General features: G+C 43.2%; 1 protein-coding gene across 1 annotated transcript; it reads right to left on the bottom strand.

Annotated features, from left to right (window-relative positions):
- Window positions 1–2449: 2449 nt before the first annotated feature.
- Window positions 2450–23403, bottom strand: LOC139455221 (twinkle mtDNA helicase-like). Its single transcript, XM_071236767.1, has 13 exons — window positions 22518–23403; window positions 20386–20473; window positions 19129–19279; window positions 17154–17326; window positions 16740–16896; window positions 15574–15695; window positions 14711–14882; window positions 12913–13047; window positions 12314–12387; window positions 11549–11663; window positions 10582–10767; window positions 9615–9743; window positions 2450–2608 (listed from the first exon to the last, which is right to left on the bottom strand). Exons 1-13 carry the CDS (start codon window positions 23401–23403, stop codon window positions 2450–2452), a joined length of 2547 nt encoding a protein of 848 aa, XP_071092868.1.
- Between the last annotated feature and the right edge of the window lie 1221 nt (window positions 23404–24624).

Genomic DNA, 24624 nt, shown 5'->3' with positions numbered 1-24624 from the left:
CTATTGAATGCATTTACTGCTGTTTTTTGTCAGAAAGAGGAACTGTGAGAGGTCCAGCTGCTGAAGACAAGTTGTTCCAACCAGTAACTGGCAGCACCCTCGCAGTCAGCACGTGACGCGGAAGCGACGACGTCACACAAGATCACATAACTGCTTTGTCATCTCCACGAATAAATCTTACATTTTGTTAGCATTCCTTGTTTGTTCTTCACATCATCTTTTGTTCACATATATGTGAATTGTACATAACCCAGAACTCTTGTTTCTGATGAAAGTGAGAACTGCTCGGACAAACATCCAACTGAGTCAACGCAACTGATCAAAGGCTATGAATTGTGTTTTCAGGTATTTACCTGGGTCTATGTGTTTTGGAGTCCATTACTCTCTGTAAAAGTTTTGGGTCCAGGGCCCTGTTCCACAAGACGATCCTAACTCCCATACTTTAACACAGGCTAATGACGGTCGTAGCGCTACGATCGCTTTGTGGAACAGGCCTCTGGCCATGAACATGGGGGCTTAAGGCAGCAAGATGTGTCCATCTTCCTGAGGCAAGGGAGTTAACTGACTATAAAAGTCCATTTTCCATCAGGCAAGAAAGAAGCTTAGTACGGCCAGGGTGGAAACTGGAACTTTCTAGTCAGTTAACTCCCTTGCATCAGGAAGATGGATGCTTCACACTTCACTTGGTTTCTGAGAAAACTAAATCCTCGTTTGATAGGTTCAGAAGCCTTTCGCATGTTACAGATGCTTTCTATGCCACACCGGAGGAAATCAGCCAGACGCTCGAGTGTTTCACCAAAATAGAAATGTCAGTTACATGTGACACGCAATCTACACGTGAATACTCTTAATGATTCAAACAGCCATACTTGTTCCTTCCCCTAGGAATTGCAATGGTGATTAGTTGCATCCACTGTTTTGTTTCTCAATAAAAAATATTTTATGAAAAAAAAATTGTACGTCGAATTCAAATATGTGTATGGATTTGTACAAAATTTCTGTACAAAAATTCATGGCTTAATTCCCCCCCCCCCCTCCCCTTCCATTCAATACAAATTAAACTCTAAACATGATCCCACTACCTGCATATGCAAATATGGAGTCTGCCTTCAAACCCTTTCCTTCACTGTATTATGAAGTCAGGAAAATAGTCTTAATTGAAGCAGATTATCATGAGAAGGGGGGATAACTCTATAGTTGCTGTCGATAAATAGATCTTGAATACTGAACATGGGGACCGATAAGGAAATGTCTCAGACGTTTTTAAGGCAAAACCTAAATTCAAGGATTTTTCAAGCCTGTGTGAACCCCAACATCTTCACAAAACTAATGAGTACATCTCCCATAATCTCATCACACAGCAAATAACACCAGTCACCGGACCAGCGTTCAGCGAGTCTGTTTTGTTAACACATGACAGATATATATAAGTGTTCATACACAGCAGGTCTACTTGATGCTGGCATTACAGGGATGTATCCAGACCAATAGAGGACAATATTCAGCTTAAGTCGTCAGCAAATGTCAGTAAAAATTCCCAAATGGGAATTAAACACTTCCCAGTTCATGCTGTTGTGGTTTGGTCTAATTGACTTAAAGAGGATGCTTAGTTCATGTAGTTTAACATTGTTGCATTGAATGCAATGTTAAAATACCTCTGAAAAAATATGAACAAAATAATGATTTTTCCAATTTGGTTGTCAAGGGAACTTTGCCTGGAATCCTGGATAAATCCCTGCAGTAAGACAGACATCTTGCATCCCACTGGTGTACATTGCTAATTAACCACTAAACACATCACATACAAATACAGGTAGACGTTGTTGATGTATGCACTATAATGCTGTGTTGTTTAAAGAAATCTAAGCACTAAAATCTGAAACAAAAAAGATCTCGCCTGCAAGATCTGTTCCTCCATAACATACGTCAGTCATACCAGGGTGAATATTTGCTTGATTTATAGCCACTGTCGCTTCTTGATTATATGGACTGTTTTCTGTGTAACCATGGTGACATGGCTTCAAACAGACTTTGATAGCATAAACATTCAAATCATTTATCAAAAAACTTATCAAGTAAATTAATCAAAATATGTAAAAAATTAGATCTTACTGAAGAATAGTAGAATATTTCCAGTCCTGCTGAAAATTTCAATTTTCCATCAGATGTGATCTAAAGATTTGCTCCTCTGCAAGAGGGGTTAAATATAAACTCAAATTGCCATAACCCTACATTTTTTAAGAGCCTTTACAGGAAGAATATTGTATCTTATTTCAAAAGATCAAGTCGACAGTTCAAACTTTAACATTCCATCTTCATCGACAAGACTTTGTATCAAGTAAATAATTAACCCGAGTATTGATCAACCAGAAACATCAACAAAAACTCTTCAACGTTGGATGGAACTCATGCAGTGGGAACTAATCTCGCCTGGAGGATCAGTCGATGGCTACACGTTTTCTTCCGTCTCAACTTTCTCTTCCTCGACCTCCTCCAGCTTCTTCCCGTCAGGTTTCTTAGGTTTGTCTCGGACGGCAAAACTCAGAGACTCCTTGTCAAACTTCAGCAGCATGATCCCCAGCTCTCCGTCAAATCGGTTCTTGGTGACCTGGGACACGAGTGAGTGAGTGAGTGAGTGAGTGAGTGAGTGAGTGAGTGAGTGAGTTTGGTTTAACGCCGCTTTTAACAATATTCCACTTATATCACAGCGTGTCAGCTTAATGTGTGAGGAAAGCCCGAAGTGATGCAGGTCTCAGACGTTTACCACTTCGGTGAAACCCACGAGCATGGGTATGGTGCCGACAAACCTAGAAACATAATCGGAGCGAACCGGGATTCGAACCCACAAATCTTAGTAAAATCTAAATATTTTTTACATTTGTATACTTATCCTGCATTACTCCTTAATGCATTCACTGCTTACTTACGACAACTAGAAGGACAGCCTGCGAAGGTCCTGGGTGAAGAAATAAAGTTGTTGTTCTCAAGTCCCAATCAGTGGCCTTCCGTCGCTGTCCTGTGACCTTGATGACACCTAAGGTCATCTTCACATCACTGCCTGTCGCCCAAGCTCTTAGAAAAACATACTTTTGAGGTTTCTGAAGCCAAAGTGGGGAGGCAAGTCTTACGACGGGTGGGCCTTAAGCGTAGTAATGCAGGATAAGTATACAAATGTAAAAAATATTTAGATTTTACTAAATTTTTTACTTATCCTGCATTACTCCTTAATGCATCTGTATCGGACGGTTTGGAGGTGGGTAAACCTTCAGAATACAGAAACCTCAATAATTCACACCCTACAATACGACACCAGTTGGTCGATAAACCGTGAAGCGGAAAAGTTCAGAAAGGAAACAAAACGCCATTACGGTAGGGTTGTTCAAAAATCAAAAAGATTGAACATAGGAATTAAAGAGAAATTCCCTATATATACACGCATAGTAATAAAGAAAATAATAGCTATTCAGCTAATTCTTTACTTACTACGTCATCGAGCCGTCGCTGACAAACAAGATTGTCTAATATTCTTCCACTGGCGGCGACCCAACATCTTCACAAAACTAATGAGTACATCTCCCATAATCTCATCACACAGCAAATAACACCAGTCACCGGACCAGCGTTCAGCGAGTCTGTTTTGTTAACACATGACAGATATATATAAGTGTTCATACACAGCAGGTCTACTTGATGCTGGCATTACAGGGATGTATCCAGACCAATAGAGGACAATATTCAGCTTAAGTCGTCAGCAAATGTCAGTAAAAATTCCCAAATGGGAATTAAACACTTCCCAGTTCATGCTGTTGTGTGTTCTCAAGTCCCAATCAGTGGCCTTCCGTCGCTGTCCTGTGACCTTGATGACACCTAAGGTCATCTTCACATGGAAGTTGACTGGCTCCGTATAGGGCGAGTTCATTACTTGCGTCAGGGGTTGGCAACCTACAGGATAACAACCAGAGGGCCAAACTTCAACCGTTTTCGACATCCCCGAGAGCCCCAACGCGAAGGTTATGACTAACGAAAATATGTGTCGAATCTCCAGAAATATCCTTCCGTGATTGTTCCAAAACCACAAGTGCCGTGTTGAGCCCTGGTAAGGCTGACACCTTGAGATCTTGAGGGTAATTCGCTCTCGGCGAGTTCCGTTTGGCGATCTCGTATGTCTGAAGGATTACTGCACTTAACCATAGAGATATGGTGTTTGCAATTATGCGACTAACTTCGGTCGTTGACAAAGTAAATACGGGTATCAATGACCGCTTCCTCGAACTCCTCGTCGAACTCCTAGTCTTGGAGCGTCGAATGAAAACTCGAACTGCTCGCACCGAGCCCAGGAGTACTTCACCATGTACGATTCCCACACTAGTCGACATCGGTGGGATGGTGAAGGAACGGTCGGGTTGGCCTGGTAGTAGATTTTAGCAATAAAATCCCAGCATAACCCTAGATGTCCCGTTCCGTGCGTCCCATGCTCAAAACGGATCCGGGTTGAGTCGATCACATGTAGTTCGCTCACCCGTACCGCCATTGCTAATGCCAAGAGAAACCATTGTTTCCTTGGTGATGTCCAAGCTCCTCACAGCGATAGCCCGTTCGCGGAGCTCTCTATACTATACCGAGAGTGTAACGAAGGTGTCACGCGCTGGGAAGGAGCTTGAAAATGAGGATGCAATGAGGGGCTCGAAGGGGGCCCTCGCAAACCTCGAAGTACCACGTTCAAGTCCCAATCAGGTGGCTGGAACTTGGCCTTCTGATCCTCAAGCCTGAATGAGCATAATATGGCCTGTAGTTCCGTGACCTTAATCACATTGTGATTTTCCGGAAACGGCCAACACTAAGATAATTGCAGCCAATTACGTAGTAATGGTGCTACCTTCCAAGTGTTTTTGGGTACGCAATGTAGGAGGTATTCCTCTAGGAATTGTGACGCAATCGTAGGGTCTTGATTCTTTTCTTCCCTGTAAAAAAGTCTCAAGTGATCCCCACTTGTCATCGTCGTCTCTGTGAGAGTAACGATGAATTAAAGCTATAGCTTTGCTGCCAGTGTGGAAATAACCCTTCGCACTTAAACGCCTTTTAAAGACGAACCATGCGTGCAGACGTTGGGTGAGGCAATTTTCTGTTGAGGGTGGATGAGTAGGTTGGACCACTGTGAGAGGGGTAGTGAATCGTTTTAGATTTTTCCGAGCTTGACGAACTACCCTCTCGCCGGTTACCAAAGGAGAGATCGAGATACCTTGTCTCCTTGATCCCCTGTATCACCTTGGGAAGTAAAAGTGGTGGCAGAAAAGTGTTAGTTTTTTTGCCCTTCCCAAGTGATACTGAACTCGTCCACCGCCCAAGTCTGCGGATCCGGCAACGGGGAGCTATACGTCATGAGTTGGTGGCCTAGGCAAGTAATAAACAAGTCAATGTTTTGTTGCCTGAATTCCTGAAGCAGTAACTGGAATGCTTCTGTGAGAAATTTCCACTCGGTGGGAGCCACCCTGTCTGGACGTGATAAAGTATCGGCCAGTCTGTTTCTACATCCGGGGATGTGCTGAACTATGAACTTTAGTCACAGCCGATCCACTAGATGGAACAAATCTGAATGTCCTTAGAAGTAAAGAGTGGGAGTGTGTTGTTCCCCGACTGCACAGGCACCACACCACAGTGCTGTTGTCTGTGGATATTGCGAGTCGGGCTAACTGTAGTTGATTCTGCCAATGTGATATAGCCAGAATTAAAGCTTCTAACTCCAAGTTGTTTGTGTGCCACTTCCATTGAGCGCCGGGCCATAGCCCTGAGTTTATCTGGTCTTGTAAGTGAAGACCCCATCCCTGAAAGAGGCCGTCCACAAACAGGTGTGTATTCGGGGAAAACCCGAATAAAGAGACTCCGCAGACATTCAACGCCACAAATTGAGGCAAGGCTCTAGCTTAGTCGGTAGAGTGATGGCCTTGAGTGGATCCTGACTCCTGATGTAAGGGTTCAGGAAAAAATTGAATTGGTCGCAGTTGTAAGCGGCCCATGCTAGTTAACTCCTGTGCCGAGGTGATTAACCCTAGCAACACTTGCCACTGGCGAAGTGTGTGTGGTTGGTGTAGAGTAGATGACAAAAGAAGTAGAAACTTGTGCCATCTGTCCCTCGGTACAGATAGGATATCCTGGTCTGTCTTGAACAGGTCTCCTATGAACTGAAGTCAATAGGAAGGAGAATACTCCCGACTTCGTCTCGTTGATTGTCTATCCCAGTTATTGACATGTGTCGATGATACAGTAGATCGCCCTCCATCTACGACTCGAACCAAGTGTTCGTCACGTGTAGATAGTTATTGGCTTCATTACTCCTGTAAATAGCCATAAGTGTCACTGACATGTCAAATGGGAAATACTACCATTGGTAGTGAACCTCAATGAACTGGACCTGAAAAGTCTACGGTTGGGATGGATAGTCGAGACTGATCAAGAGTCAAACGTTCGTTGAACACAGAGATTGTGGATCATTCTCATCTTGTCTGGGTCCTTCATGAGTACCAGGTAGGTGTGAGGATAAAACCCCGGTGTAAAAACTGGGTTGTGAACCCACTCTACAGCTCTTCTTACCAACAGTATATCAATGTTGGATTTTCCCAATCAAACTGTGGTCAACGGTGGGGTTATCTCTACCCGTATACGGACACCATGATATAGTGCGGTAAGTACGAAATCGTCCTTGAGACTTGTCTCTGCCACTCCCTTCTCAGTAAGGGAATGCTGGTCTTCCCTGAGAAACGCGCGTCAAGGCTTATAATCCCCTGACTTGCCAGCCCGCTTGGACTTTCCAAGCTTTTTTGGAACTTGACGTGCGTGTCTGCGATCTGTTCGTTGAACAGGGGAGTAGATGACCAAGGTTGACGTAATAGACTGCCCTTGAAACCAGCATCTCAGTTGGAAACACTATAAAGTCTTGGGTGTAACGGTAATCTCCGTCAGAACGGTCTCAAGATGAATTTTCCTGTGGTCAACTGACGCTGTAGGAAAAACACGATAGTTTGAAAGTGATCTATTCAGATAGGGTTATCCTCTAATAGATTCTGATCCACTGCAAACATTGACGATATTGGTCGCTTAAATGACGGAGCAAAAGTGAGTTTTGGAGAAGTCTTCCTCCAATGACCTCGTGGTGTCCCTCTTATTTACCCTGTTATCAGGGGAGGGCGTTACTGACACGAGATGGTTTGCTTCCCAATCGGGTACATGTGCTAAGCTGATCATGTGCCGGTTACGTAACCGAGTACACTGTAAGCCTTGGGCTAACGTCATTGTAGAGACCTTGATTGGTACGCAGACGCTGCGCTCAGCGCAGGTCTGGAATGTTGGAACAGCGCTAAGCTGATCGTGCGACGTTTGCGTAATAGGAGCGCATTGGGTAGCAGTCAGACGCTGCGCTCGGCACAGGTCTATGCAGGATATGTTGGAACAGTGCTAAGCTGATCGTGCGTCGCTTGCGTGATAGGAGCGCTTGGGTAGCAGTCAGACGCTGCGCTCGGCGCATGTCTATGCTGGATATGTTGGAACAGCGCTAAGCTGATCATGCGTCGCTTGCGTAATAGAAGTGCTTGGGTTGTAGTCAAGTTGCTGCGCTCGGCGCAGATAAATCAGACACAAAGCTCAAAAGTATTGACTGGATCAAGGCTTGCGTCTAATCTACCCCCATCATAGCATCTTGATACGCTAGTGCTGTCGCCGACCTCACAGATTAACATACATGTATCTGGAAGTGTCCGGCGGCTGAAAAAATAAGAGCAGTTACGATACTCACAAAATCCTCCGGTATTGTTGATTTCGGTGGATGGTGTACTTCTGCAGTCACAGGCGTCATAATACCTGCTGATAATAACGGTTGGGTGGTAATGACCGAACCATGTCATTCGCTATTCTGCGATAGTGACATTCCTCTCGTCTCACGACGGAATAACTGCAAAACATGATTGTGAGTAATCTGCTTTTATATAGTAAACTCGTTGGATTAGAGATTTACACAAAAATTACATTTTGAATTTGGGCGAGCACATCTACGTGCATGCCTAGGACCGTGGATAAAGAGCTTTGGGCGAATATTCCACGACAATATGTACACCACGCAAACATAAGTTACGCAATTAAACCATTCAAGAAATGGTACTGGAAGAATGCCGTAGAATTGAACAGTAATCTATCGGCAAAAATACGAATTCCAAGGGTATACAATATTTTTATATACGCAATTCAATGTAAACCAAGGCTATTTACATTTAGAGATTGGAGAGCACATCTGCGCGCAAACCAACCAACGTGGATGATAATCTTTGTAAGGTTTTTTCCACGACAATTAGTACAATGCTCAAAGGTATGTTACGCAATTAAACCCTTGTTGATGAGACAATACTGGAAGAGTGCCGAAGAATTTGAACTCTAATCTATCGGCAAAACTATGAGTTGCAAAGGTATACAATCTTTTTGTATGCGCAACTAAATGTAAACCAAGGGTATTTATATTTTCATTTAGGGTTTGGAGAGCACATCTGCGTACAGACCAAACAACGTGGATGATAATCTTTGTAAGATTTTTCCCACGACAATTAGTACCACGCTCAATCATAAGTTACACAATTACGCCATTGTTGATGAAGCGGTACTGGAATAATGCCATAGAATTGAACAATAATCTATCGGCAAAACTACAAGTTGCAAGAGTATACAGTAGTTCATATACGCAACTCAATGTAAACCAAAAAGACCAACAAAAACCTATTTAATCGCATAAACATAGGTACGCAATAAAAGAATTGTTGATAAAGCGGGACTGGAAGAATGCCGTAGATTCGGCAACCATATTTTTAACGAGTTGAAAAAAGTATACAATAATTTGAGTATACGCAACTCACTGTTACGCCAAAGCTAGTAGTATTTAAGAACATAAGAATATGTTATACATACGTAGCTGAGAATTGTAAACAATATGACTACCTTGGCAGGCAAACGATTGTAACACAATTCAAAATGGCGGCGAACAACAATATTTTGGCGGGAAAAAAGACAAGAGTCTTTACACGCCTAATTAATTCACATAAAACTACACAACATGGTGAAAGTAATATGAAAAGAATACATCACCCATCGCAGATCAATTTTTAAGATTGTAGACAAACTGAAGGTCTAAAATTAATCCAAAAGGAGAGCTCCGCTTGGACACGTCCTAGCTGTGCTGCGACAAGCAGTGATGTGAAGATGACCTTAGGTGTCATCAAGGTCACAGGACAGCGACGGAAGGCCACTGATTGGGACTTGAGAACAACAACTTTATTTCTTCACCCAGGACCTTCGCAGGCTGTCCTTCTAGTTGTCGTAAGTAAGCAGTGAATGCATTAAGGAGTAATGCAGGATAAGTAAAAAATATAGGTTTCTGGTCTGCCCAAGGGACACAACTCTGCACAGCGAATCGCGGCGCCTTAGACGACTGGGCCACAAATCTTCATGGGTTAGCATCCAATGTACTAGCTCAAAACAAATATTACAAGTCTTCATGAACATACAACTGGGTTGCCGAAGACCTATTTACCCCGGGTGTTCACGGGTCAGTCCTACATGTAGTTGACGTGGCCTCTCACCTGCACATATTTCCGTCCCCGCAGTGAGCTGAGTCGTTTGTCCTGCAGGAGGAGGACATTGTCGGCCTCCTGGGAAGCTTTGGCACTGCCGAATATCGATGCCGTCGTCAGCTCATCCGTGTCCTTCTCCTGGGATACAGAGTGAGTGAGTGAGTGAAAGAGTAGGTGAGACCTGTAATTATCAACGCATCTTCCATGATGGACACCCAGCACCTTATCAGTAACGTCCTAGAACAGCCCGTGAAGTGAAAGTCACTTAATCCAAGTTTGCAATCATCTTCCCTAGGCAAGAGAGTAAACTGACTATAAAAGTCCAGTTTCCACACTTGCCCAACTAGGCTGTATTCTGGAGTTACATTGTGGCTGGACTAACGAGTCTATGCATAGTCCAATCAAAATCGCTCACCGAAATCGAAATGCGGTTCATAACCTGTTGTGCAGATTTAGGTTGATTGCAGGATTTGCAAAGCATGTGGACCGCCAACTCATTGTCAACAGATATTTTCCAAATCTTTTCATGTTCTTAATCAAGGTGCTCACGTGATATGATGCATTTCGCAATGGAAGACCCGTTTTATCAGAATATAGATCTTGATTATCGATCAGATTGTCCTGACTGGGCGCCACCATTTTGTGTGAAGCAAACGCAAGTGATACGAGAGGAGGAAGCTGATTGGTCCACAGGAGAGGCTTAGAAGGGACAAAACTGGTAATAGCAACTGGTGGTGCTACGAGGAAACTGGACTTTTAAAGTCAGTTAACCTCTTGCCTTGGGAAGATGGTGTGTATTATTCAAGTTGAATCTGATGGTCTGTTAATCTGGACCAGGCAAAGCTGTAGTAGCATCAGGCATGACACCATCCTCCACACTGCCACCACCCTAGCTCCAGAATAACAGTCCCTGACAGCAGGGCATGGATTATTTGGGGCTTGTTAGCCCCAGGTTCCTGACAAGAACAAAACCCACCTTCCTGGGATGAATGACGAGGGAGACATGACAGTTCATTGTCGTGGCGAAGCGTCTGAAGGCCGATATGATCATATCCTGTCTGGTGAAGCGATCCGTCATGTCACCATTGACGCCCATCATAAACTGCAGGTTGTCGACGATGATGTGGGCAATGTCATGGACGTACACGGCATGGGACATTGTCTGGGAACAGAAGACAGGACATTCAGTAAGACTAAGAGTAGCAAGACTTTGAAAGATTTTCAAAATAACTTCATAGAACTGGGATTTTTTAAAAGAAAATAATTTGTTCCTCAAGTTTTAAACACAAATATTCAGTGTACGTCTCAATGTCCTGAAATAATTGTGAAAATGTTTTGTGAAAAGAAATCAAACTTCCCAGCTCCTTGATGTGGAGACCAGCATTTGAACATTTCTAAGCAGTGGACAGACTAAAGATCCTGTTGGTAATGAAGTTCCAGGAGTATATTGATTGGTTCAGCTCCTAAAGGGTGTCAGTTTAGTCCGCTTTTACCAGTATTTTATATATATCATAGTCTTTTAGGCCTAAAAGTAGGGTGTAGTTCTACTGCATGTTGTACTTTTAATCTGTTCTTTGTTTTTTCATGATCATAATTTTGTTAAACCATGAGACTACACGAGGGTCAGGTAAACCGTGAGACTACGCGAGGGTCAGGTAAACCGTGAGACTACGCAAGGGTCAGGTAAACCATGAGACTACGCGAGGGTCAGGTAAACCATGAGACTACGCGAGGGTCAGGTAAACCATGAGACTGCACGAGGGTCAGGTAAACCATGAGACTACGCGAGGGTCAGGTAAACCGTGAGACTACGCGAGGGTCAGGTAAACCGTGAGACTACGCGAGGGTCAGGTAAACCGTGAGACTACGCGAGGGTCAGGTAAACAGTGAGACTACGCGAGGGTCAGGTAAACTGTGAGATTACGCGAGGGTCAGGTGCTCACCTCGATGACCCGCTTGATGCTCTCCTGGCCGTGGAAGGTCATGAAGAACATGGGAAGCTCCTCAAACCAATTTGCCCAGTGGTCAAACTCGTGAAGGTTCTTGGACAGATTTTTCCTGAAATCAACACAGAATAGATGTAAAAACAGAGCACCTGTCAACACAGAACAGAGGTCATCACAGAGCACCTGTCAATACAGAATAGATGTCAACACATTCCATCATGATCATTATCTTTGTCCAACATGTGAATTAACATATAATGTGCAAAAACGTGTCCTAAATAAAATAGCGTTGTTTGTTTCTTGTTTAACGCCACATACGCCAATATTCCAGCCACATGATGACGGCCTGTAAACAATCGAATCTGGACCAGACAGTTGATTTATATCATGAGCATCAATCTACGCAATCAAGTGATCGATACTGTGAGCAACAATCCATTCTGTTACAGTAAGATGACACACAATCAACAAAGTCACCAAGTAAGACCATCCACCTCTTACGACCATAATAATCGCCTCTGGACCAGACAATCCAGTGATGGACATCATGAGCATTGATCCACACAATTGGGATATGATGACATGCATCAACAAAGTCAGTGAGCCTGACCACCCGATCCCGTTAGTCGCCTCTTACGACAAGCAAAATCGCCCCTTACGGCAAGCATGGGTTGCTGAAGACCTAATCTACCCTGGATCTTCACGGGTCGTCATTATCATATACTAGCTCCCAACAAATATTACGAGTCCTCGTAAACGTACATTGCAAACTGGGTGAGCATCATCTTGCCAAGTCGAACATTGTTGATTTCAAAGCTACCCCACATCGTGTTCACCTATAAGAGAGAGAACCTTTAGTTTACATAAATACAACAAAACAACAAAAATATCACCAATTATACAACACAGAGGTTTCCAATACAGTCGAACCTCGTGTCAAACTCTTGGGGACCTGGTAAAAGGTTTTACGCCGCTTTAAGGAATATTCCAGCAATTTCATGACAAGGGACACCAGAAAAGGGCTTCACACATTCTACCCATGTCAGGATTCGAACCCAGGTCATGGACGAGCGAACGCTTTAACCACTAGGCTACCCGATCGCTCCCTGGGTTTCGAGACATAATGGGAAAGTTTTACTTGGGTCTCCCTCATTGGTCGGAGACAACTGGGAATTCAACACATCCAAGTTGGCACAAAGAAAGTTCTATTGTATACTTCTAATTTTAGAGTTCAATGGAATCTTCATGTTTAAGTTGGGGCGAAATGGATGTCCGAATTCAGTGAAACATCTACTACGTAACACATTTAATCTACACTGTTGGTGCTGGCAGATCATTGTCAGAGGTGTATGTAGACTCACCCCCTGCATGCAGAGGTCGAGGGAGTAGTCGCTCATGAAGGTCGTCTTCCCCGACCCCGTGGGGCCGGTAAACACGGTCAGTTCTCCCCGGCGGTGCCCCTTCAACAGACGGTTCAAGGCCGGGTAGCGCCGCCACTGGAACAGACAGACAATGTACATGAATGTGTGGACAGGTGCTCTACATTGACAGGTGCCCTACATTGACAGGTCCCCTGCATTGACAGGTGCTCTGCTCTACATTGGCAGGTGCATTCGTTGACAGGTGCCCTACAAAGACAGGTGCCCTCGTTGACAGGTGCCCTACAATGACAGGTGCCCTCGTTGACAGGTTCCCTGCATTGACAGTTGCCCTACGTTGACAGGTGCCCTGCATTGACCATGTTCCAACAACCTATGCCTACTATTCTTGGCGACATAATGGATCAGGTGGTCGGCCTTGGTTATTTGGTTGGGTATCACTGTATCCCAGGGGTGTGGATCAATGCTCATGATATCAATCACTTAATGGTCGAATATGGCGCACTTGGTAAAGCAGTTTGCAGAATTGAAACAAATACAGTTACCGTGTTCGACGTAATAAGCGCCCAGGGCGCTCTCACAATTAGAAAGAGGGGGCTCTTAATAGAATGTTATTTTGGTGAAAATAAAAACAGAGTTGAAAGATAAATTTTGTGGTTAATGCTGACAGCCTGAAATGTTTATATACGACAGACATATTTTTCCAGAATATAATTGTGTATTATACGCGAATAAATAAATCTTTTGTACATTGATCAATCGGAAGGGGTGCTAATTGAGATTGCTCACCAGCAAATATATTAGTAAATATCGCCGTGTGCGCTTATTAGAGCAGGGCGCTTATTGCGTCGAATACGGTAACAGTGGTAGCCCTTGGACCCCACACATTAATTACCGACAGTCTCTAGGATCCACAAGTACCTACACCAGTGCTTTCAGTGACCATGTATGCAAAAGAGTAAAGACAGTGATCGTGTGGTTTTTTTCAAGTATTCCACAGGCTATTTATGAAGATGTTCGAGTGTGAAATTTAAAATTTATGAGCGCAAACGAGAATACTTTTGATCCATCTTTGAACTTGGCGGATGTCAAATTTATAATAACCTGTTCAGCTCCATACTTTTACTCCATATTTACCTGACAAAGAGGCAAAAGTAGCTCTGAAACGTTAAAGGATTAAAAGCAGTCATCCATAAAAAAATGTCATGTATACTTTGTGGACCATACTGTCGATTAAACTTCATAAGTTCCCTATGTTCATGGTCCATGCGTTTGTCCAGTTGACTGTTGTGTAGGTTCATTCACCCATGGCTTCATACAACGAACATTTTGCTACAAAATCACTTCTCAATGTATCCGTCAGGTACCAGGCACACAGTAAACTATGGTTATAACAAACTCAAAGGGACAAACATTATTCTACTTATATAGCGACGTGCTGCTTGTAATAGTCCGGACTGATGTCGATTTATAGTACTGGCTCACTGAGATACCATGCCACAGTTGAACATGAATATCCCACTCAGACACAGTATACTGACTCCGAGCCGACCAGTCCTTGTTTTAGTCCCTTAATCCCGAGCGTCAGACAGGGTAACAAGTACCATCGTTTAATGTCTTTTGGTATGACGTGGTCAGGGATTGCACCCCGGACCTTCCTCTTTAGGCAGACGCTCTACCACTAGACCAAGGAGGCCGACAGTTCATCATAAGCGTGTTCGTTATAAACGTAGTGTACTGGAACTGTTGTACAGGGAATTATGAGAACCATATAGCTGACCTTGACCCCGGAGACCTGTTCCACGTGGGCCAGCTCGGAGAAGACTTCCTGTCTGAGTTGGGGGAAGGACACGATGGACTTGTGGCTGAGCGGCTTCGCCTTCGACAAGATAGCCTTCAGACGCAGCCCTTGGTTTAAAGCTCGGAACGGGCTTGGGTCTTCTGACGTAGGTCTGTGATAAAACATGTCAGTCTTTATCCATGAACACTTGTCATACCCCTTTCAACTTTGTTTGTTGTTTAACATGTTTCACACCACATTGAGCAATATTCTAGCAAAATTACGGTGTCATGCAAATAATCACATCTTGATTCCAAATCCAGGGATTCACGTTCAGTTATGATCCACGTCATTGGGGTATGATGATGATATGTTACCAAGTCGGAGTTGGAGCATCTAATCGATTAACTCTTGCCACTTCCGAAATGCATACAGGGGTGGGGATGTACCCTCACCCATTATCCCCATGGATGAATTTATCAGTGACAAAAATGATGCAATTCCCTATTATATCTTGTGAATGTTCCCATTTTTTTTCAGGTGAACAATTGACTTGACTTTGCAAGTGTTTGTGACAGGTACCACAAGGTGGGGCAGGATACGCTCACCTTTTCGAGAACACCTGGTATCATCACTGTGTGATAGTGATTTATAAACACATGCTCATAATTTAGTTGGAATCATACAATTGACTCTGCTTTATGCAGAGATTTCTATTGGATATGGAAAGGTTTTTTTCGCAATTTTTACAACAAACAGAGGCATAGTTGAGGAGAGAGACTTCAAGCCCTGCAACCAGCATGAAGAACCGAAGTGACTGGGAACTCCCGCGGCTCCATTGACCAGTGGCAAGCGGTGCTCACCTGATGACGAAGCATCTCTTGCTGTTGAGTTTGTTGGCAAACTGCTTGGCTCCCGCCCACGCCCGGATGTCGTCTCCGAACCACAGCAGGATCTTCTTGAACCTCTCCAGGGAGGGCAGCACCTGGCAGCGAGTCGGGATAACTTTAAACTTGGTTGTTGCATTTTTGTTTGTTTGTTGTTTAACGGCACACTCAGCAATATTCTAGCTATATGACGACGAGCTGTAAATAATTGTGTCTGAACCAAATAATCCAGTGATTGATATCATGAGCATCGATTAACGCAATTGGGATATGATGACATGCATCAATCAAGTCAGCGAGTCATACCACCTGATCCCGTTAGTCGCCTCTTCCGACAAGCATGGGTTGCTGAGGACCTATTCTAAGCCATCAGCGTACAATGACACGCTATCTATGACATCAGTGAGTCTGAGCATCTGATCCATTAAGTCATTAAGTCCTCTCGTAAGAAAGGCTCGGGATGAGACAAACCAGTGACAGAAAACAGGAGAAACGATCCACACACATAATAATCAGCTGGTCATGAGTCATTGAGTCAAGTGAGTGAATAAGTTTGGTTTAACATCAATTTTAACAGTGTTCCAGTTTTATCACCGCAGGGCTGGGACGAATCAAAATTTACTACCCAGGTACCCACCCCCCTATTACGCAACCCTATGAAATGCGAACATTAGTGACTTGTAGTGTAACCACAGAGTTCTAGATTATTTTTGCCACTAAACAACATATCACGTGACCCAGGTCTGAGAATCCAGACCTGAGTACCCCGTCCCAGCCCTATATCACGGCGTGTCAGCTTAATGTGGGAGGAAAGCCCAATGTGATGGAGGTCTTAGACTTCTACCACTTCTGTCAAACCCACGAGCACAGGTATGCTGACAAACCTAGAAACATAAATCCATAATGATAGGTTTCTGGTGTGCCCAAGGGACGCAACTCTGAACAGTGAATTCCAGAGTCTGTGACAACTGGACCACCCATGCCTCTCCTCAAGTCACGGACACTGGGAGCCCATTTTATCCCTGCTTCCCCAACAGGCAGATACAGTGCCACATAAAACAGCCAACTTCAGAACAAGTTGGAATACATTCACAGCAAGACCACCATATCTCACCAGATCATCTCCATGGAGATAAACTCACCTCTTGAGCTAACACTGCATACCCTCGTGGCAGTGACAGCGCTGGTACCTTGGTTTCCTGATAAGCCGCCATGGCATTCAGCTCACTGGTTGTCATGACAACCTCTTTGGTATCAGCGCCAATGGTGTTCCAGCCAAACAAGCCGAGGGAGCCAGTCCTGGAAGGAAGTCCAGACCAGTTTCACAAACAGCACTACATTACATGTGTTGTAATCCAAGTGAATGAGACACGGACCTTACATCTGTCAGCAACACTCAAGCACAGTGGAGTCTGTACCGAAACATCGACTTTACCGTAAACTCCATAAATTGTGTCTATTTTGTTATGTACAAATATTAAGAAAAATGAAGACATAATATTGTTAAAAATACTAAAAACATGCAACAAGAATCTCCTCGTTCCTACTAAATGTACCTTGGCACCGATGTCTCTCGGAGCGTCCTGGCGCCATCTGTTTCTGCAAGTCTACAAGTAATCTTCTTCAGGCCCAGCACCTCCCCGTGCAGGTTGTGGTAGGGAAACACCAGGCATCGGTTCCCAGGATTGTACTGCACTCCAAACTTCTCCAGAGTCGCCTTGTTGATAGTCTAAAATAGAAATTGGAAACTCAGGTAAGCTTCTTCAAATGCCAATATTACTGGAATTGTGTGGCAAATAACATGCCATAAAACATCCACAAACTCTGGTTTAAATATTGGCTTAGACTGAAATCCTACACTTGATGAATGTAATGTTTCTGGTGTAGGTGGGATAATATGGGAGTTGGTTGGATCCTGTCTCATCTGTAGTTGTCTCCCCTACGCTGTTCACAACAAGTTGTCTCCCCCTACCTGAGAGGTCACTGCAGGTTTGCTTCCCTTATCAATCGGCACCATTCGCCCCTTTCCGTAACCTGCACGAAGACTCGTCCCCATATCAATGAATGTTGTGTGCGAAAAAACATGACACTCCAATCAGAAAGTGCATATGACTTCAAGCACTCCAGTCACAGAATCCCCCAGGAATAATTTGTGATTATGATGTCTTGCATCTACAAACAAACCTGAGATATTATCATAGATGATTATACAGTATGACTGAACACATATTACTGTAAGTCCCCATGTGTTTAAATAGCATCTGGGGGCACAGGTGGCCCAGTCGTCTAAGGCGCCGCGATTCGCTGTGCAGAGTTGCGTCCCTTGGGCACACCAGAAACCTATGATTGTGGGTTCGAATCCCGGTTCGCCCCGATTATGTTTCTAGGTTTGTCAGCACCATACCCGTGCTCGTGGGTTTCACCGAAGTGGTAAACGTCTGAGACCTGCATCACTTCGGGCTTTCCTCCCACATTAAGCTGACACGCCGTGATATAACTGGAATACTGTTAAAAGCGGCGTAAAACCCAACTCACTCACTCACACACTTAAATAGCATCTGGAATACTTTTGATGTATGAGGCAAATGTAAGTGAATCATTACGCAACGAGTTGACGATTCTTTAGCTACCGTATATCGCTGTGTATAAGGTGAGTTTTTCGTACCTAGAATGAGGGGGCTAAGAAGGGGGGTCATCTTATACACAGAGTCGAACATCTTACATTTTTTTCCAGTTGTTTCACTTTCAGCTTCCACTGGCGATGTCAACCAGCGTTCGATAGCCAGCCCAACATTTGACAATGGAGTTACACACGCGACCAATCATCGTAAAAAAAACAACAACGGAAGATAAACATATTTTTATTACAAATATAAGGTTTGTGTGCACACTTGTGATGTGCTTCATTCCAGGTCGCTGTAAACATGGAGTATAGGATTTTGGGACGATTTTGAAGGCATGTACAGGGGGGTCATCTTATACGTTGGGTCGCTTTATACACAGCGATATACGGTATGCCGTTTTGCATTTAGACGGAACCCAGTCATAAAATGGCCACGAGTCGTTAATTGGCTTCTCCCGGAATACAGGTTCTATTACACCAAAACAGAACCAGTTGGGACAGTTTGGTTTTCGTAGGGAGCCTTCAGTGCAGATCAAGAGATAACTGCAGGCTGTGATTGGAGGATATTGTGTAAGATTTTTATGTCTTTTAAATGTACATCCATCCAGTTATTAAAACTGACCATGTTTTTCTATATTTAGTTCTGTCTTTTTCAACATGATTACATATGCTGAATGTGACCACAGATATTTTCAAGTAGGTGGCATTTGGTGCAGTACTGGGGGTGGTGTGCATAGCTAAGCTAGTCATTTTTTTTGTTTTCATTGCTGCTCTGAGGCCAAACTGTGCACACACGTACAGGTAATAGCTGTTGAATGCTTAGTTATTTTTTAAAACAAATACAATGTGCCGACCCCCCCTGTACTGTCAACCCCAAGACCAGCTCATAACAGAGTTATCTCCCCTACCTGGCAATCCAGGTCACTTCGGAGTTGCTCCACTTGTTCTTCTGTAAGATCCTTCACCGGCAGGGTGTCCGACCAAGTTTCCATCACACGAGACAAGTCTTTCTTCAGATGCTGCACACTGTCCACGTCCTTGAAGCACTCGTAGATCTTTCTGCAGAAAACACATGACTTGATAATGCCTGCAAATCTGACCCAAAGCCTGGAAGATAGGCACACACTTCAGTCTACACTATAGTATAAGTTGTAGCAGGATCACGAGGGGTACATGGGGTTTAATGCATCCGGTCTACAGCTCGTGGTATAAAACCTGCTACAACGAATTTATCTTACCGACATGTTCTCATGTGACACTGTAAAAGAATTAACACAAATTCAAAATTGATAGATTGAGCCGAGGTTATCTTGTGCTGTGTCATGTGACTTCCATTGACTTGGATAAAGCGTGCGGGTCTTTGCTTGAAGCGGATTTATCCTGCCTCTCAGAAATCCACGTTCAGCCTAACTTGCTCATGGCGGGGTACAAGAGATTTATTCCCTGCTGAGAAATGTATTACTCTCCAAGGCGGGATACACAGTATTGAATCAAGACCATGTGGACCAATCAGATCTCATCATTCTAAAATGGAGGTATTACAATGAGACTTAAATAAGGAAGACCTCATATTTCAGTCAACAGGATCTTGTTCAGACACACATGTTACTGTTAAATAGCAATGCACTAGACAGACTTGTGTACTGTGATCACATTGTTCCTAATCACATTGTGCTAATCATAAAAGACAGACACCAACTGGTTCCCCATTCATATTTGGACTTTTTCCTTTTTACTATAATTACCATGGTACATGCAAAACTGGCACCACAAAACTAACTTTTTAGGCCATTGTGGGGTATGCAAGGCTAAAAGTTGGACACCAGAATGTGTTAAAACAGATTTACTCCATTGTTAGAATGGCTCAATTTGCAAGAGCGTATCCAGCATTTTATAAAGGGAGGATATCAAATTCTTCTCTCCGAGTGTAAATGTGTGTGTCAACATACTACTTTTTTTTCAAAGAAGGAGGAAAGAGAGGAATAATTGTCACATATTTCAAGGAATATTATTTTTTTTTTATGACTTTTCCAATCAAGACCACACAATTCTAGGTTGTCCTTTCAACAAAATTATAACTTCAAATTTTCACTCGCGTCTCAACATGCTCAAGACGAACAGTATTGTGGCCATGTCTGTCCCCAATGACATCGTACAAGACTTACTTTTTCTTGAGGCTTGCTGTGAGCGAGATGTTGTCCTTCAATTCATGCCAGCCACCAAGCTTCCCACACGCCCCACACAGGAAGTGACCTGTCGACAAGGTCAAAGTGGACATTACCATGACAAGACAGTCATGAGGAATACAAGAGCGCACATAGCATGGGTTTCCATTTTTTAATTGTTAAAACATAACCTGGAATATCAGACACGGTCAGTCCCAAGTAGTCCCAAAAAGTAGGATTACAACATGTGCAACAGAACTCACAATTCTCATCACATACAAAATAACAGCATCAGCACATGTCACTCTGCAGTCAACACAAACCTAAATACATCTTGAATGTTATAAAGTAACGCCCTTCATGCCATCCTCCTGAGGAAAGGGGGATAACAGACTCTAAAAGTCCAGTTTCCACCCTTCCCGAGCTGGGCTGGAAATTCTGGGCTCGATCGTGGCTATAACGAGTTATGTGCCTTCTATGTACCCCCACCACCGTATTCCACCTCTCACATCACTTCCAATTGCTTCAAATAAAATGGTGGCGTCCACATGGTCCAGTCAAGACGATCTGATCGATAATCAAGATCTATATCAGTATATTTAACAAATGTTATATTTGGGATAACACTTTCTTAGTAAAGTACAGATTCTCGTATTTCGGGGGGTTGAGTCCTGTCCGGGATTTGAAGTTTTGAACCCTAAATGCCAGAGTGAGGCACCTCATTGCCAGCAGACAAAGTCAACAATCTAACCCATGTACCCTCGGGTGTGTTCACAGTCCAGGACAGGGCACAGTTTCAGGAACTTGATTTAACTTGAACCAGGTGTATGTTGACATGAAAACCTAGTTGCACCAGACAAAACCAGGTTGCAACTTGGTCCCATAAATTTATTAAAGTTGAGACAGAGATGCATAAACATGATAAACATGATAAACTGGTCTAAATATGTCAAATCTCAGACGTCTGTGATGCAGTATGGTAAATAAAGCTGAGAGGTACTGAGAATATTCAAAGATAGACGTTGTGGTGACAAGTAAGGGTTAGTCACACAAAAATTCAACGACCAGTAAAGGCTGCTGTGTTTGTTGGTTTGTGTTTGTTGTATAACGCCGCACTCAGCAATATTCCAGCTATACAAGGTCTGTCCGTAAATATTCAAGTCTGGACTAGACAATCCAGTGATTGACATGATCACTGGATGTATGCAATTGGTATATGATGACATGCATCAACCAGGTCAGCAAGCCTGACCACCCGATCCCGTTAGTCGCCTTTTACAGCAGGTATGGGTTGCTCAAGACCTATTCTAACCCAGATCTTCACAGTATACAGGTATATAGGCTGATGTGGACCCAGTAATTAAACAACCCATATAGTGATTGAGATGTGCTTACCACTGCTTTGAACACCTAAAACAAAACATAATGTGGATGGACAGCACAAAATGACTCGTGTACCTTCACCATCCAGGAGTTCTGTGGTGCTGACACACCAAGGTTCATACTCAAGACAAGATCAGGAGACCCGTGAAGATCCAGGTTAGAATAGGTCTTCCGCAAACCATGCTTGCCGTAAAAGGCAACTAACAGGATCGGGTGGTCAGACTCGCTGACTTGGTTGATGCATGTCATCAATCCCAACTGCATGGATTGATGCTCATGATGTCTGTCACTGGATTGTCTGGTCCAGACTTGATTATTTACAGACGAGTTCTATGGATGAACAACTTCTTTATTACAATTGGTGCATGCATAGAACTCGTCTTACTTCATCAAGACAACTTCTAAATGCCACTCAAAGAAGTTATTTACAGACTGCCGTCATATAGCTAGAATATTGCTGAGTGCGGCGTTTAACAACAAACCAAACCAAGATCTGCAAGTGTGGAAACACGAAGGAAGAGAACTCTGCACAATTAAACTAAGGGGCATTAGACCTCTTGGGTGTTGAGTGTGTGAGAGTTGGGGTTTACGCCACGGGAACATCATTGTGATGACACCAGCAATGGGCTTCATACATTGTACCTATGTGGGGAATCAAACCCAGGCCTTCAGCTTGATGAACAAACGCTTTAACCACTGGGCTACCCAATTGCCACCAGTGTACTACAGAAGTAAGCATATGTACTTACCAGTTGTCATATTAATATACAATTTATCTGTTGCACAAGATCCTTTCTTCTTATTTAATTTAGGACAGGTTGTGATGAAACAAGTGAAGCCTTGTTCAAACTTCATGTCACTCTCCGCCAAGAACTTCTGAATCTCGGACGTAGTCACAACATCCTCTTCAAGAAAGTTGACGTTCTTTGTAAAATGTCGACATTGAACATAATAAGGTAGACGGGCAGTCGGTGATGCACAACGCCATGCACGACTTCTTTGGTTTGTAATTGCACTTAAACTTGTTCCGTTATAAAATATTCGTGAAAGACTAGAGTGGCGTAAGCCCTGATGTGTGGAAATATTCCTCAAAGGCACTGAACATATATGTGGTTTTAACCACGACGTAAAGGAGGTAGGATGGCAAGTTTGTTTCAGGAAGAACAAGGAAAGAGTCTGTTCCTTTAAAGGAACTCTGGCAGCTGTGGATCCCTTTAACTGCAAATAATCAGACTGACAATCTAAATGTCCATCATTATCACAGACACCTCTCGTCAGACTTGTGTCTGATTGACAAAGACTGATGGTGATATCATCACAAGACATGTTTGAATTACTATGGGAGCTTCGAACATTTCTGGGTTGAGTTCCAGCCTCTTGAAATGTACAGGAAAAACCATCATTTCTACAGTGATACTTTGGATATTCAGTCCATGTTTGTTGTTTGATAATACTTTGTACCTGGTAATACAAATTACGCAAGTGTGTGTTGCAACCATAACTCTCATTATGGTGATTTAAGAATGTGTTTGTGCAGGAGTTTGAGTGAACACTTGTCCTTATCAAATATTTCTTGATGTACGCTGCTTTGGCAATTCTTGGGCAGGACTTCATGGTTTGCTGGTTAGCTTTCATATCATCTACAACAGCTGATCCAATATTCCTGGAAATAGACAATACTCTTAAGTCAAATGTAATAACATATATATATCATGATATATAAGATCCCGGCAACTATGCAGTTTACTGGTCGCAGCCCGAGCGCTACCATCCACTCAAATACCACGCTATAGTGCCACCGTTGTCTCGCTATACCGTTACCGTGCCTCACACTCGGTAGGGCTTCAACAAGTACTCAAGTACTCGGGGCCGGGTCGGTTTTAGTGGGACTCGAGTCCGTTATCAAGGACTCGAGTACTCGATAAGGGGAGATGACTCTGTTTTAACATTGTTTGAATAATGTATTCTTTGTAGAAAGTAGATGTAGATTAGAACAATTGAGAATGTCACATAAAATAGACGTAATCATTGTTTTTCCTTCCCGACTTTAAGAAATTGAATGTATCAAGGCAATTATTGCTTCTTTGCTCCAACTCAAATGCCAAGTGTATTCCCTTACACAGATCAACAACTGATTAGCTGGTATATATGTGCTATTTCAGTGCTTACAAATCAAGCGACAGGTCGACAGTTTGGTACAGTTTGAAAACGTGACCAACTCATTAATGAATGAACTTATAGTACTACATTTCCATATTTAGCGGCTTTAGTCTTGCAGCCCAGCGTGTATGTAATGTGTATGCGTTTATGTCACGTGATGGACATTATCGATTTTCTTCCTGCGAATTATAGTTCGTGCTTGTTGGCAGGTGTCGAATGAAACGCTGATCGTCAGAAAAAAATTGGTTTGTGTTCAATATGTATTGTAGTATTTGTAGACGTGACGTAATGTTTTTGAAGGTCGTGATTAAGATTAGTGCAGTTACAAGCAAATATTAACACTGAACACTTCCATACACTTAGACAGATAAACAAGTTCCGTTTTACGCTTTCTATTTACATTTCAGTGCAGTTCAATTTTCTTATAACATGTTTTAATACTTTTAGATGGCAATTTTGATCTAATGAACCAATATTCTTAAAGGACATCCTATTTTCGGGTACTCGAGTACTAGTCGAGTTTCACCCCTCGGGTACTTGAGTCCAAAAATTTGGACTCGTGGAAGCCCTACGCTCCGGTGACACTCGCTTCAAGATCCAACACCCCTTTTCGGTCATTACGGTTAGCTTAGCCATAAATTCTTACTTTTTCAAGTATTAATACCATTAGTCTGATTGGTCAGTTATGTTGACATA

The sequence above is a fragment of the Haliotis cracherodii genome, unplaced genomic scaffold, assembly GCF_022045235.1.
Source record: "Haliotis cracherodii isolate W230 unplaced genomic scaffold, xgHalCrac1.p SCAF_11, whole genome shotgun sequence".
NCBI classification, from domain to species: Eukaryota; Metazoa; Mollusca; class Gastropoda; order Lepetellida; family Haliotidae; genus Haliotis; species Haliotis cracherodii.
Note: the sequence above shows the minus strand (reverse complement) of the source record. Positions and strands in the feature narration are given on the sequence as shown.

Bases quoted from the DNA above. Each gene is read 5' to 3' on its own strand.
- LOC139455221 (XM_071236767.1), bottom strand. From the start codon at position 23,403: ATGAAAGCTAACCAGCAAACCATGAAGTCCTGCCCAAGAATTGCCAAA. The intron at 17,327-19,128 runs GTAGGGGAGATA...TTTCTATTTTAG, and splicing joins GAAGTGACCTGGATTGCCAG to ACTATCAACAAGGCGACTCT. The intron at 10,768-11,548 runs GTGAGCACCTGA...TTCTGTTCCCAG, and splicing joins GCATCAAGCGGGTCATCGAG to ACAATGTCCCATGCCGTGTA.